At 39.8% G+C, this 12,486-nt stretch overlaps 1 protein-coding gene across 2 annotated transcripts in view; it reads left to right on the top strand.

Moving 5' to 3' along the window:
• The window catches only part of CLIC5 (chloride intracellular channel 5), a 161,626-nt gene extending 156,015 nt beyond the window's left edge, over window positions 1-5,611 (top strand). For both annotated transcript variants that reach the window (XM_011354766.2, XM_011354767.2), the window contains exon 6: window positions 2,529-5,611. In XM_011354766.2, coding sequence (XP_011353068.1) covers window positions 2,529-2,696 — 168 coding nt within the window. In that variant the 3' untranslated portion in view covers window positions 2,697-5,611. The remainder of the gene's footprint in view (window positions 1-2,528) is intronic.
• The last annotated feature ends 6,875 nt before the right edge of the window (window positions 5,612-12,486 follow it).

Here is a 12,486-nt window from a genome sequence, read left to right as displayed (position 1 = left end):
GGTGTGATGACACTGGTTCTGCAAGTTTTGACAAAACAGCAGACGAGATTCAGCGGCTGACACTGGAGTGAAAAAGACTCTGATGGAGACAGAAAGCCAACAAGAAGAGTCACGACCCTTCTACCTCCTCCAGTCTGCAGGCTCTCTCTAGTGGCCCCTCTTGGTAGAGCCTGACAGGGAGTAGCTGGCAAAGCAGAGGTATGATTTGTGCAGTCTGAATCCAAGGGTCACAGCGAAGCAAATACAAGGGTAGGTTTGAAGATAATCAACATTAGCTGAGAAACTGGCACAGGAGAGATTCTGAGCAGAGCTGTTTCTTTATCATTTACATAGGACTGAGTGGCAAAGTAGAGAGAACTGGGATTAGAAAGCAGGGACTATAATAAATATTAGTGATTACTCAAAAATATTGGTTGAATTAATTATTTTCCTGCATAACATTGTGTAAGCCACTAAATCTTTTGTGGCTTCAGTTTATTCATTACTAAGGGTATTCAGTTCTTAAAATTAAGTAATTTTATTACATTTAACACTAAATGCACTTTGTCTGCTATTAGGGTAACTGAGAATGGTAAGGATTAAACAAAACTGTTTATTGAATCCCTACTTATATAACCTTACTTTACTCATCTGTAAAATGGGACTATAACACACTCTTCCTTATAGAGTTAGAGATTTAAGGAGCTTGCAAAGTACTTAAAGCAGGGCCTGGAGCAGAGCACATAGTAAATAAATGTTTGCTATTGTGGTTCCTCTTAGTGAGAGCATTATGGAGATTATTGAGCGTACAGAAATGAAGAAGCTGTGGTTCGTATTCTTATACTGCTCACGATTAGGGAAGCGAGCGAGAGAGGACACTAAAACAGTAACTGATTCAGAATAGAATAGACCTTAGTGTTGTAATAAAAGTTCAATACTGATGTAGGAAAATGGAGCAGAGAAATGTATCCTTCTTGGGAATGTGATCATAGCTATGAGACTGAGCTTTTCATGCAATAGGTCATCATTGTCCTTCACTCAGCAAACTTCCCAGGGAACCCCGCACATCACTGCACCGAAATGCGGATGAAAGCCCAAAGTGGCTGATCTAGGGGTTCTCTGAGTGGAAGGATCCCAGGGCCAGTGGAAAGCAAGGGAAGAAGTCAGAAGTCAGCACTTTAATAGAGAGGCTACTCATGGCTATCCCCAACCCGCGGGCTGGAGGAAGGACCAGCTAATGTGCAGGTCCCAGTGCACAGTGAAAATAAAGGGGCTTCTGTTAAAAAAAAAAAAAAAAAAGTATTCAGAATTTCCAGATATTGACAGCAGAACATTAAACTAAGGGCAGGGCCCTTCTGAGTGTGAGGCCCATGTGACTACACAGGTCACATGTCTATGTGAATCCCTCCCAGGCTATTGAGACCTTATGAAAGAGACCAGCTTGCCCCTACCTATGAAATAATGCATGCAAATGGGCAAAGGGCGAATCTCAATGAATTATAATAATAGGTAATATTTCTTGAGCACTGAATATGAGCCAGCCACCCCTCTAAACATTTATGTGTTAACTTCTTACTCCAAGATAGCTCCTAATATTTTAGAGATAAAGAAATTGGGGCTCAGAGTGGTTAAGTAACTAGTCCAAGGTCACACAGCTGTTAAGTAGTAGAGTCAGGACTGCAGATCTGGTCAGCAGGGATCCAGAGCCTATGCTTTTTAACCACTATGCTACCTCTTCTCTCAACACAAACATCACTTCCCCCAGAACACTCAAGTCCACAGCCCTCAAGTGTGGTTAACTATGGAGAGAACAGAAATCATTCTTTGTTCACTCCCCATCATACTCTGTACCTACATATTCATTCCAACATCTAGCTTACTTTTTAATGTTTGTATTCCCTTCTATAAATAAGGATGCTTAGGCAAAACAAAGTGGATGAGGGGAAATAGAAAAAAATGTTTATAATTCTATCAGTTAGATGCAACTACTGATCATACATTGGTATGTATACCTCTAGTCATCATATGTATTTCTCCAAATGTGTTATTCTGCATTTGAAACTCAAATGATCTATCTTGAAGAGTTTTCCAGATCACTGGAATTTCCTATGCAGTATCATTTTTAATGGCTCTCTAGGATACTATTGTGCTTATGTAGGATAATGTATTTATCCATTCATGTGTTGCTGGACATTTGTGTCGTGTACCATTTTTTGCTGTTCTAGATAGTCCTGTGATCACATAGGTGTAGCTAAATCTTCATGTACATCCATGATTATTTCCTGAGGAAAAATCCCTAGAAGCAGGATCACTAGGGCAAAGGGCAAATTTTATTTACTTAAGAAATATAAAAGAAAATAATACAAAACAAAATAAAATAAAAAGAAGGCAGGACTGTCCCCCGAATTACATACACTTTGTTGCTGGCCCGTTGCGCTGCATGAAGGGTTATCCTGCTGTGTACGCACACATCGGTCACGCCACTAACACCTTCTCAGTGATTTGTTTCATGCCTTCACTCCATCTCTGTCCTACCATCTCTGTTGTAGATTGTGTCCAGGAAATACCGCAACTACAATTTCCCAGCTGAGATGACAGGCCTGTGGCGGTATCTCAAGAACGCCTATGCCCGGGATGAATTCACCAACACCTGTGCAGCTGACTCGGAGATTGAGCTGGCCTACGCAGATGTTGCCAAGCGCCTCAGCCGATCCTGAGCACAGCTGCCTTGCTCCATCCCTGCTGCAGAGCTCTGCTTCTCCCAAAGGACTCCAGCTTCACAGACTCCTCTTCCGCATTGCCTCGAGAATCGCCTTTTTTTTTTTTTTTTAACCAGGCTGCATCTTGCTGGTATTATGAGAACTTCAGCCTGCTCTCTTTTGTGAAAGTCAGCGCCATTCCCGTCTGATCACACAGGAATCTGCAAACGGAAATGCTAGAAATGTCAAGCTCTCAGCCTTTGGGCCTGGTCTGGGTTCAGTGTATTCGAGGTCAGTGTTGGAGAACCCATGTACAGGATTGTCACTGGCCCCTTATGCCAATATCAGAATATCTCCTCACATGCATTAGAACATGCAACACTGTGTCCTCTTCCACCCTCCTCTTTGTCATTGACTCCAAGACCAAGGACAAATGCCATCTTAGATCTTATTAGAAAGCGATCCACTCCTCTTAGGGGAGACAGAGTGAATGGAGAAGGACGGAGCAAGCTGTGGATTTTGGCATCTGGCAGACACACCTTGAGTCACTCACTACTTTCTGACACTCCTGTCACAATGTCACTGAAGGCCATATTGAAAAACCGCTTCAGACTCATTCTCAGTTTGCTACAGTGTTGTGAATGTTACGATGCTATCATGCCCCTGGCCGACACTGATCTCCATTCTTATGCTGTCAGGCCTTGCCGGGAAAGGAAATTGGCATGCAGTTTCAAACAGGGGTAACTGGGAAGGAGAGGATCAGGGAGCAGTGTAGATGCCAAAAGGCCCACAGGGGTCTACCAGCCACGGGGTTTGCTTGCATAGGGGTAGTTGTTTTTTGGATATTATATAGCTGGGTTTGAATTCTTTATGATGCTGAATGTTCCCTGGGAATATTTTAGACAGGTCTTCTCTCTCATGATCTAATTTAATCTTGAACTGGTTATGTTATGTGACTACCAACCTTATAGCAAAATTGGCCAAAAATGACTTTCCAGTCTCTTCAAGTTGTTCCTGGATACAGGTCTGCTAGCTGGGTGTTCTCAGACAGCCGCTCCAGGCTGATTTCAGCTGCAGCCTCTGATGGGTGAGAGATAGACATAGGAGGTGGCATGATCGTGGATCACCTTAGGAAGAAAGTCCATGAGGCTTTCTGACTGGGAAACCATGGGGTTTGAACTAAAGGAAAAATATATGCCCATCTGCGTTAATGTTCCTACCGTCTGGTTCAACTACCAGATGAAAAAAAAGGGAACTTTTTTTTTTAAGCTAATTTTGTGCTCCTTAATCATTCTCTTTGAGTTTTACCTCCTCAAAAGCTTACCCTGCTTGAGCATCAGGACCTGTGCAGAGGAAATTAAGAGAAATGAACTCGTCATCAGCTCCCTCTCCCAGTGAACGCCCTGTGAGGAAAGCCACTGGCCTTAGACACTCCCCTTCAACAATCCTCCCTTCTATGTGGCCTGATGGTGGAGAGCGAGGTTCCAAGTGCCGGAAAGCCCCAGAACTTGGCTCATTGCTCAGGGAGGGCAGGATAGCATGGGTCCTTTCCATGGAAACATCAACAAATTCTAACCCAAGCAATCCCAGACCTACCTGCCTCCAGGGATCTCTGAAGAAAAAAGTGACCCATTGATCAGAGCAGAGGAGAGGAAGTAGGGGGTCTCTTTTATCCCACTGAAGAGAGGAAATTTCTCAGTAGGACATTTTATAAGCCTGAGAGCTTTGAAAAGGCAGAATGAATTGATTTATTTCCATCTCTAAAAGAACCTTTCCAGGACTCCCTGGAAACTTTGTCCCTGGAGGTGTTTAAAAGGAGACCTGGTGAGAAAATAGTCCTTTTTAGTGTAAGGAAAAGCCTCAAACTGGCCTCCTGGGAGATGAAAGCTTGAATGATCCCAAGGCCTTCTAATTAGTGTGAAATCCTGTTACCCTGGGAAATCCGACCCTAACCTTCACAGCACAGGCAGGATGACCTAAGAGGCAGTTTACTTTCCTGAGACCCACAGTGGCACCGTTCTTGAAACATATCCATGTACCACAGCCAGTGCAACAGAGAAGACAGGACACGCAGGTGGACTCACTCCTCCTGAGTAGGTGGCAGACGCGAGCAGCCCTGCCTGATCTGATACTCAGAATTCAACAACTGGCGAGTCCTTAAAAGCAGTCTTTAAAAACAAACAAGCCAAACCAAATCAATATTGATTATTACTCGATGTTCCTTCTGTGATTGACTTAGTTTTACATAAATAATAATATTAATGAACACTGGTGGGGGCAGTTATATGATCAATTATAACCATTTAAGAAGGAGAGACGTTAGAGATGGAAGGCACTTCTGGATACTTCATTCAGGAATATCTTTTTATTTCAATAGGAGATTATTATAATGCAACTATTGACTTAGCGCTTTATTTCTTATAACCAGATTAATCGCAGTATTTTTATATAATAATAATATTCTTTTCTGATTTTTTTTTTCAAAAAAAGTTTTTGCTCCAGATCCTTCAGTCTCCTGGGGCTTTGGCCATAACCTTGTCATGCACACAGCAAATCCTCTCCCAGCAACAGTGTGGTTAGGTTCTTAGGTGTCCCCAGAACCAACTCAGGGAATATTTAAGGTTTGCAGTTTGACTCCACACTTCGAGTTTTAAGATGGGAGGTAACAGTTGTCATTGGTCTTGAATGAATACTGATCCCTCAGAAAGCATTTCAGTGGCTCAGAAAGGGGATTCATTTGAGTTGAGATCCTATTTTATTTTAGATTTATTTTTCTCCTTTGACTATTTCTGTTGTTGTTGTTGTTGTTAGATAGCATAGTGGGAGGCAGAGGCAGAAATAAGAGTCAAACTCAGAACGGTTGTTGAATTTACCCATCTATTCAGTACTGCCTACCTCTCAGGTTGTCCCAGAGAGAAGTTGGATAAGACTAATAACTATAAAAGATGAGCTGGGTAAGTAAAATCTTGACTGATCTAGAGCATAGTTTCTTCTATTATGTGCCTTCGTCTCCTGACAAAGGGAGTCCAATGCCTAACAATTCAGAATCACAGGCATGAATATGAAGATCTAGTCTTAAACAAGTGATACAGGTACCTGGCAAAAAACTAATGAGCCAGAAAGTGAAAAACACACTCAGCTTATTTGTCCATGAGATCTCAGACATGTTTCAGTTTCCAAGGAAATGGCACAGTCCTTAGTGTTCACCTCTTGTGTGGGTGGGGCCAGTGAGGATCTTGAACTTTTCATTAGAAAAAGGTCAAGTTTTCTAGTGTTTGTCAAATGAAGCAACAAAGCTCTTCACAGCACCTGTGCCCACTAGCCACTTGCAGACAGATAATACCAAGCATCTCAGAATTGTCACAAAATGGATCATACCTAGAATGGAATCAGATCATACCTGAAGATCTGAGTCTGAGGAATTAGCAAGGTCTGAACAAATAGAATTAAAAGGGAGGCAGAGTCAGGAAGGCGAAGGTCTATCTAGCATGAGTTTTTTATCATTAAAAAACCAGTGAGAGTCTGCATCGAAAATTAAATTGGTCTAGAGACAGCAGATATCTAGTAGATATTTGTGTGTCTCCACCCTATCCCCATTGGCCTGGAGCCATTTCAATAGCAGAGCGAATCAAATGATGGTATCTCTCTCCTCGGAAAGATGAAGCATTAACTTATGGTTAAAATTAAGTTGATTCCCAAGAAATCACTTCCTTATTTTTGCATATGCCATTAAAAAGAATCTTAAGCATTAGAGAAAGAAAGGTGAACATAAAGCATCCTGGTTCTGATGTCAGGAGAACTGACTAGGTCACATCACTAGCTTTAGGCCCTTTTGCACACAGGCCTATTGTCTCCTATTCATTGCTCCTTAGCATTCAAAGCAAACATCAACATGCACCCTCCTTGTGAATGCATGTTTCTCTCCCTTTGTCAATATTCTTCTCCCAGCTTAGTTTCAGGATACTTTTATTTCATAATTAGGTATAATCTAAAGTGTGCTTAATTTTATTTAATGTCACTTAAGGAAATCGACCCAATGTTCTCCTCCCCAAACATAAAATAAATGATTGCCTCATTATTGGGTTTGGGCTAATCTGTGTTTCTATAAAAGCAATCAGTTTTATGGCAAAACATAGTTTTAAGGATTCAGTTATCTAAGGTATTTTATGTATAGCTACAGATTTCACAATATTGACTATACATGTATTTAAAATACAAACTATCCAGCTGATGTTTGAATTTGTCTGACTTTCCTGACCACCTGGTTGTCCCATTTTACAAGCAGGGAGTTACTAATTTAGCAAAAGATGCCTGGCCTTTATGAAAGAACAAACATTTCATTTTATAAAGACACTCCAAGTGATGGTGACTTGATTTTCTCAAGACCTTTAACTGTGGTGATAAAATAACAGGACTTGCTTTCAAGCCTTAATAAATGTAAAATGCCGTTTAATGAAGATATCGCTGAGTGTTTTCCTCATGAATCTCAACCGGTTATAAATTTTTTCCCAGTCTTTATTGGTATTGACTGATTCAAATAAAGTTGGTTTATTTTCCAATATTACAAGAGCGATCATCAGACTTCTTTTTTAAGGTGGGAATTTCCTATGCTGTTTTAAATGAAATAAGAAATCTCTCTCCCCACCCCAAATAAAGGTTACTTATTTCCCTTATAAAAGAAAACATCACTTCCAGTTATAAAATAATTTTTTAAAAAATAAAATATGTTCATTCTTAAAGATTAAAAGCAAATAAAAAGATAAGGTGGAAGAAGAGAAGGAAAAGCAAAAAGCTTGGGACCCAGTCATCCAAAAACTGATTTTTCTTTTAGCAAGACTAAAATTTTATTATAATACATGGGCTAGGTAAAAAATATATATATACTGATGTTTCTTCATGTTTCTCATTTCGTTTTCCTATCTGTATTGTAGTACATGATACCTGATAAGGACTTCTGTGAACATTTACATTGCCAAAAGGTGTGAAGGTCTTGGCAGTTCTCCATGTCCTTCATGCTCTGTCAGAACCTCACTTTTCATTATCTTGGAAGGGATGAAACACCTGACTTAGGGAATGAGTCCTGGTGGGAAACAGCCTCGGAGCAGGCGCAGCAGATGCTGTTGATGGTCATCTCTCCATCCAACCACCCCTATCTTCCTCTGGCAGAGCCCTGATTAGGTCAGGAGTCCACCTCCCGCCTCCTCCCCATTTCCCACCAAACACTCCCTCCTGACTCTTTTATGTGACTCAGGTGAGAGTGGTTCCAACCCCAGGGTGAATCATGAATGGTCTGAGCCTGTCCTCCTGGCTGTGGTTGGTTTTACAGTGGGCTCTTGACCAAGTTCCACCCAGTATTGTGATAGGATATTTGTTCAGGAATTTCTGAGAAAGATTTCCTTGTTCTTAAGAAAGTGACTCCTTAAGTCACTGCCTCTGATGCTGCCTCTGGATGCAGGTGTGAGACCTGGACCTATGCCACCCTCTGGAGACCATAATGGGCAAGAGCAAAAGCAAGACACTGCAAAGTGCAGCAAGAATGGAGAGCACCCGAGTCATTGATGGGACCACTGAGCTACTGAATCAGCAAACTCTGAAACTGGGTCTAACTCTGTATTTCCAGTTCTCTAGTATATCCCAGATGGTTCAAGGGTAGGTTTTTTGTTTATTAGTATGAATGGGCAAAGGCATCCTCAGTGGCACATTAGCCAAGTTTGTTGTTGTTGTTGTTTTTAACAGCCCATTAGATCATCAAATTGCTCTCCCAGGAGGTCCACCTTTCCACTGATTGAATGAAGAGGATCTGCTCTGCAGGCTGACTTAGGGCCGGGAGCATGAGAGATTTCACCTCTCTGCATCTGTGCTATGATGAAACCTAGGGGCCTATGAGTAGCAATAATTGTGCCTTGCATTGAGGAGAACTGAGTTCTGTTCCAGAGAAGGATCCAAAAAGTGAACTTGGAAATGAGAATAGCTCATTAAACTCAAAAGTATTGTGAGCTATGTCTCTTTTATTTTTATGTCTAGTAGCTGAAATCCCCAGAATCACCTTGGAGAAGGCATAGGGTACTAGACTGGAGAGGTAGGAAGCTCAGGATTGGAAATAAAGAGATCAGAATTCTAATCATAGGTTCATTACTAAGTTACTATGTGACCTTGAGCAAGGCCTCTTTCTGGGCTTCTGTTTCCCCAAAGTGGATATTAAGGTCACTTGCCTATGAGATGATGAGATCCCTGATGAAGAGTACTTATTGGGAATGAAGGGTTATTTTGAGTAGAATGGCATTTCAGCCAAAAGGAATTTCAATCTAATGGAAGGTCTCACTCTGGTCTTCTTTAATGGCAAGAAGGTGATCACCAGAAAATGCATGGATATTAAGAATCTGCATATTTTTTTTGTCTTTTAAAGTAAATTTCAGGCTGTCTTGGGGTCAATTTTCACCTATGTCAGTCCCTTATCTTTCTAGTCTACAGCTAATGAAATCTGCATCTATATGCAATGAAAATGACCCTGGTGACCTACGGTTAGGATCATTAAACTGCAATTATTTATGTAGAAAATAAAGCAGACTCAAATTTGCGGAAAATTTTCAATAAAAAGTACAGAAATTTTTAAAATTTGAGTTTAACCCTTCTTTAACTAGAATATCTCAATGCCCCAAAACTTCCTATCTCTGAATTTATGTAGGACTTGGAGTCTACACTGCCCAAAGATGCATAACACAAATACAGTAACAGAGACTAGCGTAGAATCAAGTCCTAAGCCTCCTGTGGAGCAATGCTCGGTCGCATGCCCTTTTTGTATCTGTCTGGAATTGTTCCTGTGTGTTACTCACTCCTCACTACCCTCTCCCTAATTAAAAACTAAGCTCTTTTAAGGGATGGAATGTCGATTATTCCATTTTTGTGCTATGTCTCACCTTGTCTAGCACTCAGCAAATATTAGATGCTCAAAAATATTTATTAGTGGTTGGATGGAGAGTTCATGAGACGGTATTCTAGACTTCTGGTTTCATCTTGGATCTCACTCTCTATTTCCCTGAAGTCCCTGACACCCACTATGCCATCATGCTAAAAATGGAGTGATAACAGAGAGTCAAGGAAAGAAAAGGGCATTAGCTAAATATGTTTTCAATGTAATTCTGAGGACTAGACCTTCTAAAACAGTCCATACAGCATTTATCTGTCTGTCTGAACAGATAAAAAGCTGCCGAGTGCTTATTGGATCACGTGGTTGTAATTAGGTAATGATTTAGCAAGTTTCCCAAGTCGGCCACAAAATTCTGCCTAGATTGAATATTATATTTAGAAATAGATTAGAAGCTTTGAGATGAGGGTGATTCTGTATTTCTAGAATTATCTGGCTAAATAAGGGTTAAACAAGCTAATCATTTTTATTCCTGAATATATGTTTATTAGAGAGATTTTAGAAAATATACAGGAACAAAAAAGGATAAACTAAAGACCTCCTATAATCCTTACACCCAGAGATAACCACTATCAATATGTAAATAATTATCTTCCTACGCTTTTTTCTAGTGAGATATAAATATAAATATAAATATAAATAATATTTAACAAAAAGCTATTATTGAGAAACCAATGTACATTACTGTCTTTACGATAAAGACAGTAATTAGGGACAAAGCATATTTTCCTGTTTCTATGCCAAACAATACAGGGACCAGACAAAAATAACTTGCTACTTACTCCAGAAAATACTCGCATACTTATCAAGATCGACAGCTTGCTCAACAATATTTGGTTCAAGACCTCACCTTACTGTGCCCACCAATTCAAAGCTACAAAGTCATAAACTGCCCAGTCCCAACCAGTTCCCTCCCTGGTAAGACCCACCTTGTAATCACTCAGCTCTGGCCCTAAAACTCTGTAAATACCCTCCCCCAATTTTTCCCTCTGAAATATTACCAAGACTGTCAAGGTGTTCTTCTTTATTAAAATAAATCTAATAAATTTAGCTTTTCTTGATCAATAAGTTTCTCTAATGTGTGATTTTTTTGTAATTATAAGCTAACATTCCACATACTGTTTTTTTAGTGGGGTTTTTTTTTTTTTGCTCAGATATCATAAATATTTTTCCCTGCCCCTTTTCATTTATAACATCATTCTTAGTATCATAATCCATTTAACCAGTTCCCTATTATTTGGTCTTACAGTATTTCTAATTTTTCACTCTTAAAGTCAATGCTATAATAAAGTTCCAATAAGCTAGATTCTTCATTATTTCTATTTCCCCCTCAGAATAGATTTCTTGAGGCTAAATTGCTAAATCGGAAGGCATGCATATTTTAAGGGTCCTGATATATATTGCTAAATTTGCCTCCAAATTGTTACAACTTACTCTTTTACCAGAAAACTATGTATGCTTATTTTCTTACATTATTGCCAATAATGGGTTTTATCATATTTCAGTTATTTTTAATTCAATAGGTTAAATTTACCTGATGGCTGTTTATTTACTTGTTGAGTATCTCTTTTAAGTACACAATTCCACTTTCTTACTGTCCTTAAGTATTCTCTCTCTTAGGGGAAAGTGTGCCAGCTTTCTCCTCTGCAGTTTGGCTACTACATACAGCTTCTACGTGAGGCCACCACATCATGGAATGAGTTGTCTATAAATTGGTTCTTGTGGCAGTTGTTGTTCCCCTTTGGGACTTCTTGGTGTATTTTTAAGTAGAAGAAAAAATATAGTATTTCTTCTTTAAATAAAACATGAGAAAATTTAAAAAGACAAAAATATAATAATTGTCATCCTAGAGCAAACCCAGTATATATCCTGCCAGTAGAGTTTCAAGGGAACATGTTACGGGAAGATGTGTATGTGTGTATGTGGTGGGGGATAGGGGTACTTTCTGATGTATAGTTTTGGAAACATTAGTATTGGACTTATGAAGAGCTATTTTATGCTAGAAATTTCCACCAGAAACTCTCACAATTCATTGAACATTTGGCCTTCAGAGTAAGGTCAGCCCTGTCCTAAGGGAAGATGAGTGTACGTAAAGTGAAGGAGAGAAAAATGGCAAGTTGGCAGGCCTTGCACTGGGATTTATGGAAATACGTAAGAAAGTGAAGCAAGAAAACCTAAAACAGTATAACTGTATTTCTAGGGTAATGATCTCCAAAGTACTGTGGCCTCTAACATAAGACCCAGGAGACAGGCAAACCTTCAGTCTTAAATCCTATTTTAATTAATGGGGGCAAAAGACTTTACATTCACCTGGAACCAAAGGACTTTTGGGAAATGATGGTCTTCAATCTTTCCTTTTGCTCCCTCCACATTCTCATACATCACATTTCTTCTCGAATACCATTTCTTATCAACAGGTCAGTCATTCTCAGAGAGAGTCTCAAAAATCAAACCAAGATGGTACTAGCTATCTGGCCCTTAATTTATCAGGGTGCTATGTAACCTGAAAACAAAAGCTAGGAGAAAAGTGATAAACATGAAAAGCCTGAGAGTCTAACTGAACCACTACATAGTAAAGACCACGACAGGGCCAAGTTCAACATCCTAAAGTGACATGGAGCCCAAAAGTGATCATGTGGTTACTTAACTCTAGAAAAGGGACCGATATGAAGGTGTTGAGGTGGATAATGAAAGGAGCAGTTAAAATGTAAATTGCCCACTAGAGACTATTTTAAAATGCTTTTTTGGAGTACCTTGCAAGGAGCTCCAAAGTCAATAATAAAAGACCCTATAAATACATCAAGGCAGAAAGCCAAGCAGATAATCAGTGAGACCACTTGACCCAGAACTACACAGGATGATGAAATGAACAGAATGTGGAGA

This window comes from Pteropus vampyrus, unplaced genomic scaffold (genome assembly GCF_000151845.1).
Source record: "Pteropus vampyrus isolate Shadow unplaced genomic scaffold, Pvam_2.0 Scaffold18, whole genome shotgun sequence".
Classification (NCBI taxonomy): Eukaryota; Metazoa; Chordata; class Mammalia; order Chiroptera; family Pteropodidae; genus Pteropus; species Pteropus vampyrus.
The sequence above is the reverse complement of the archived record's forward strand: the minus strand, read 5'-3'. Positions and strand labels throughout refer to the sequence as shown.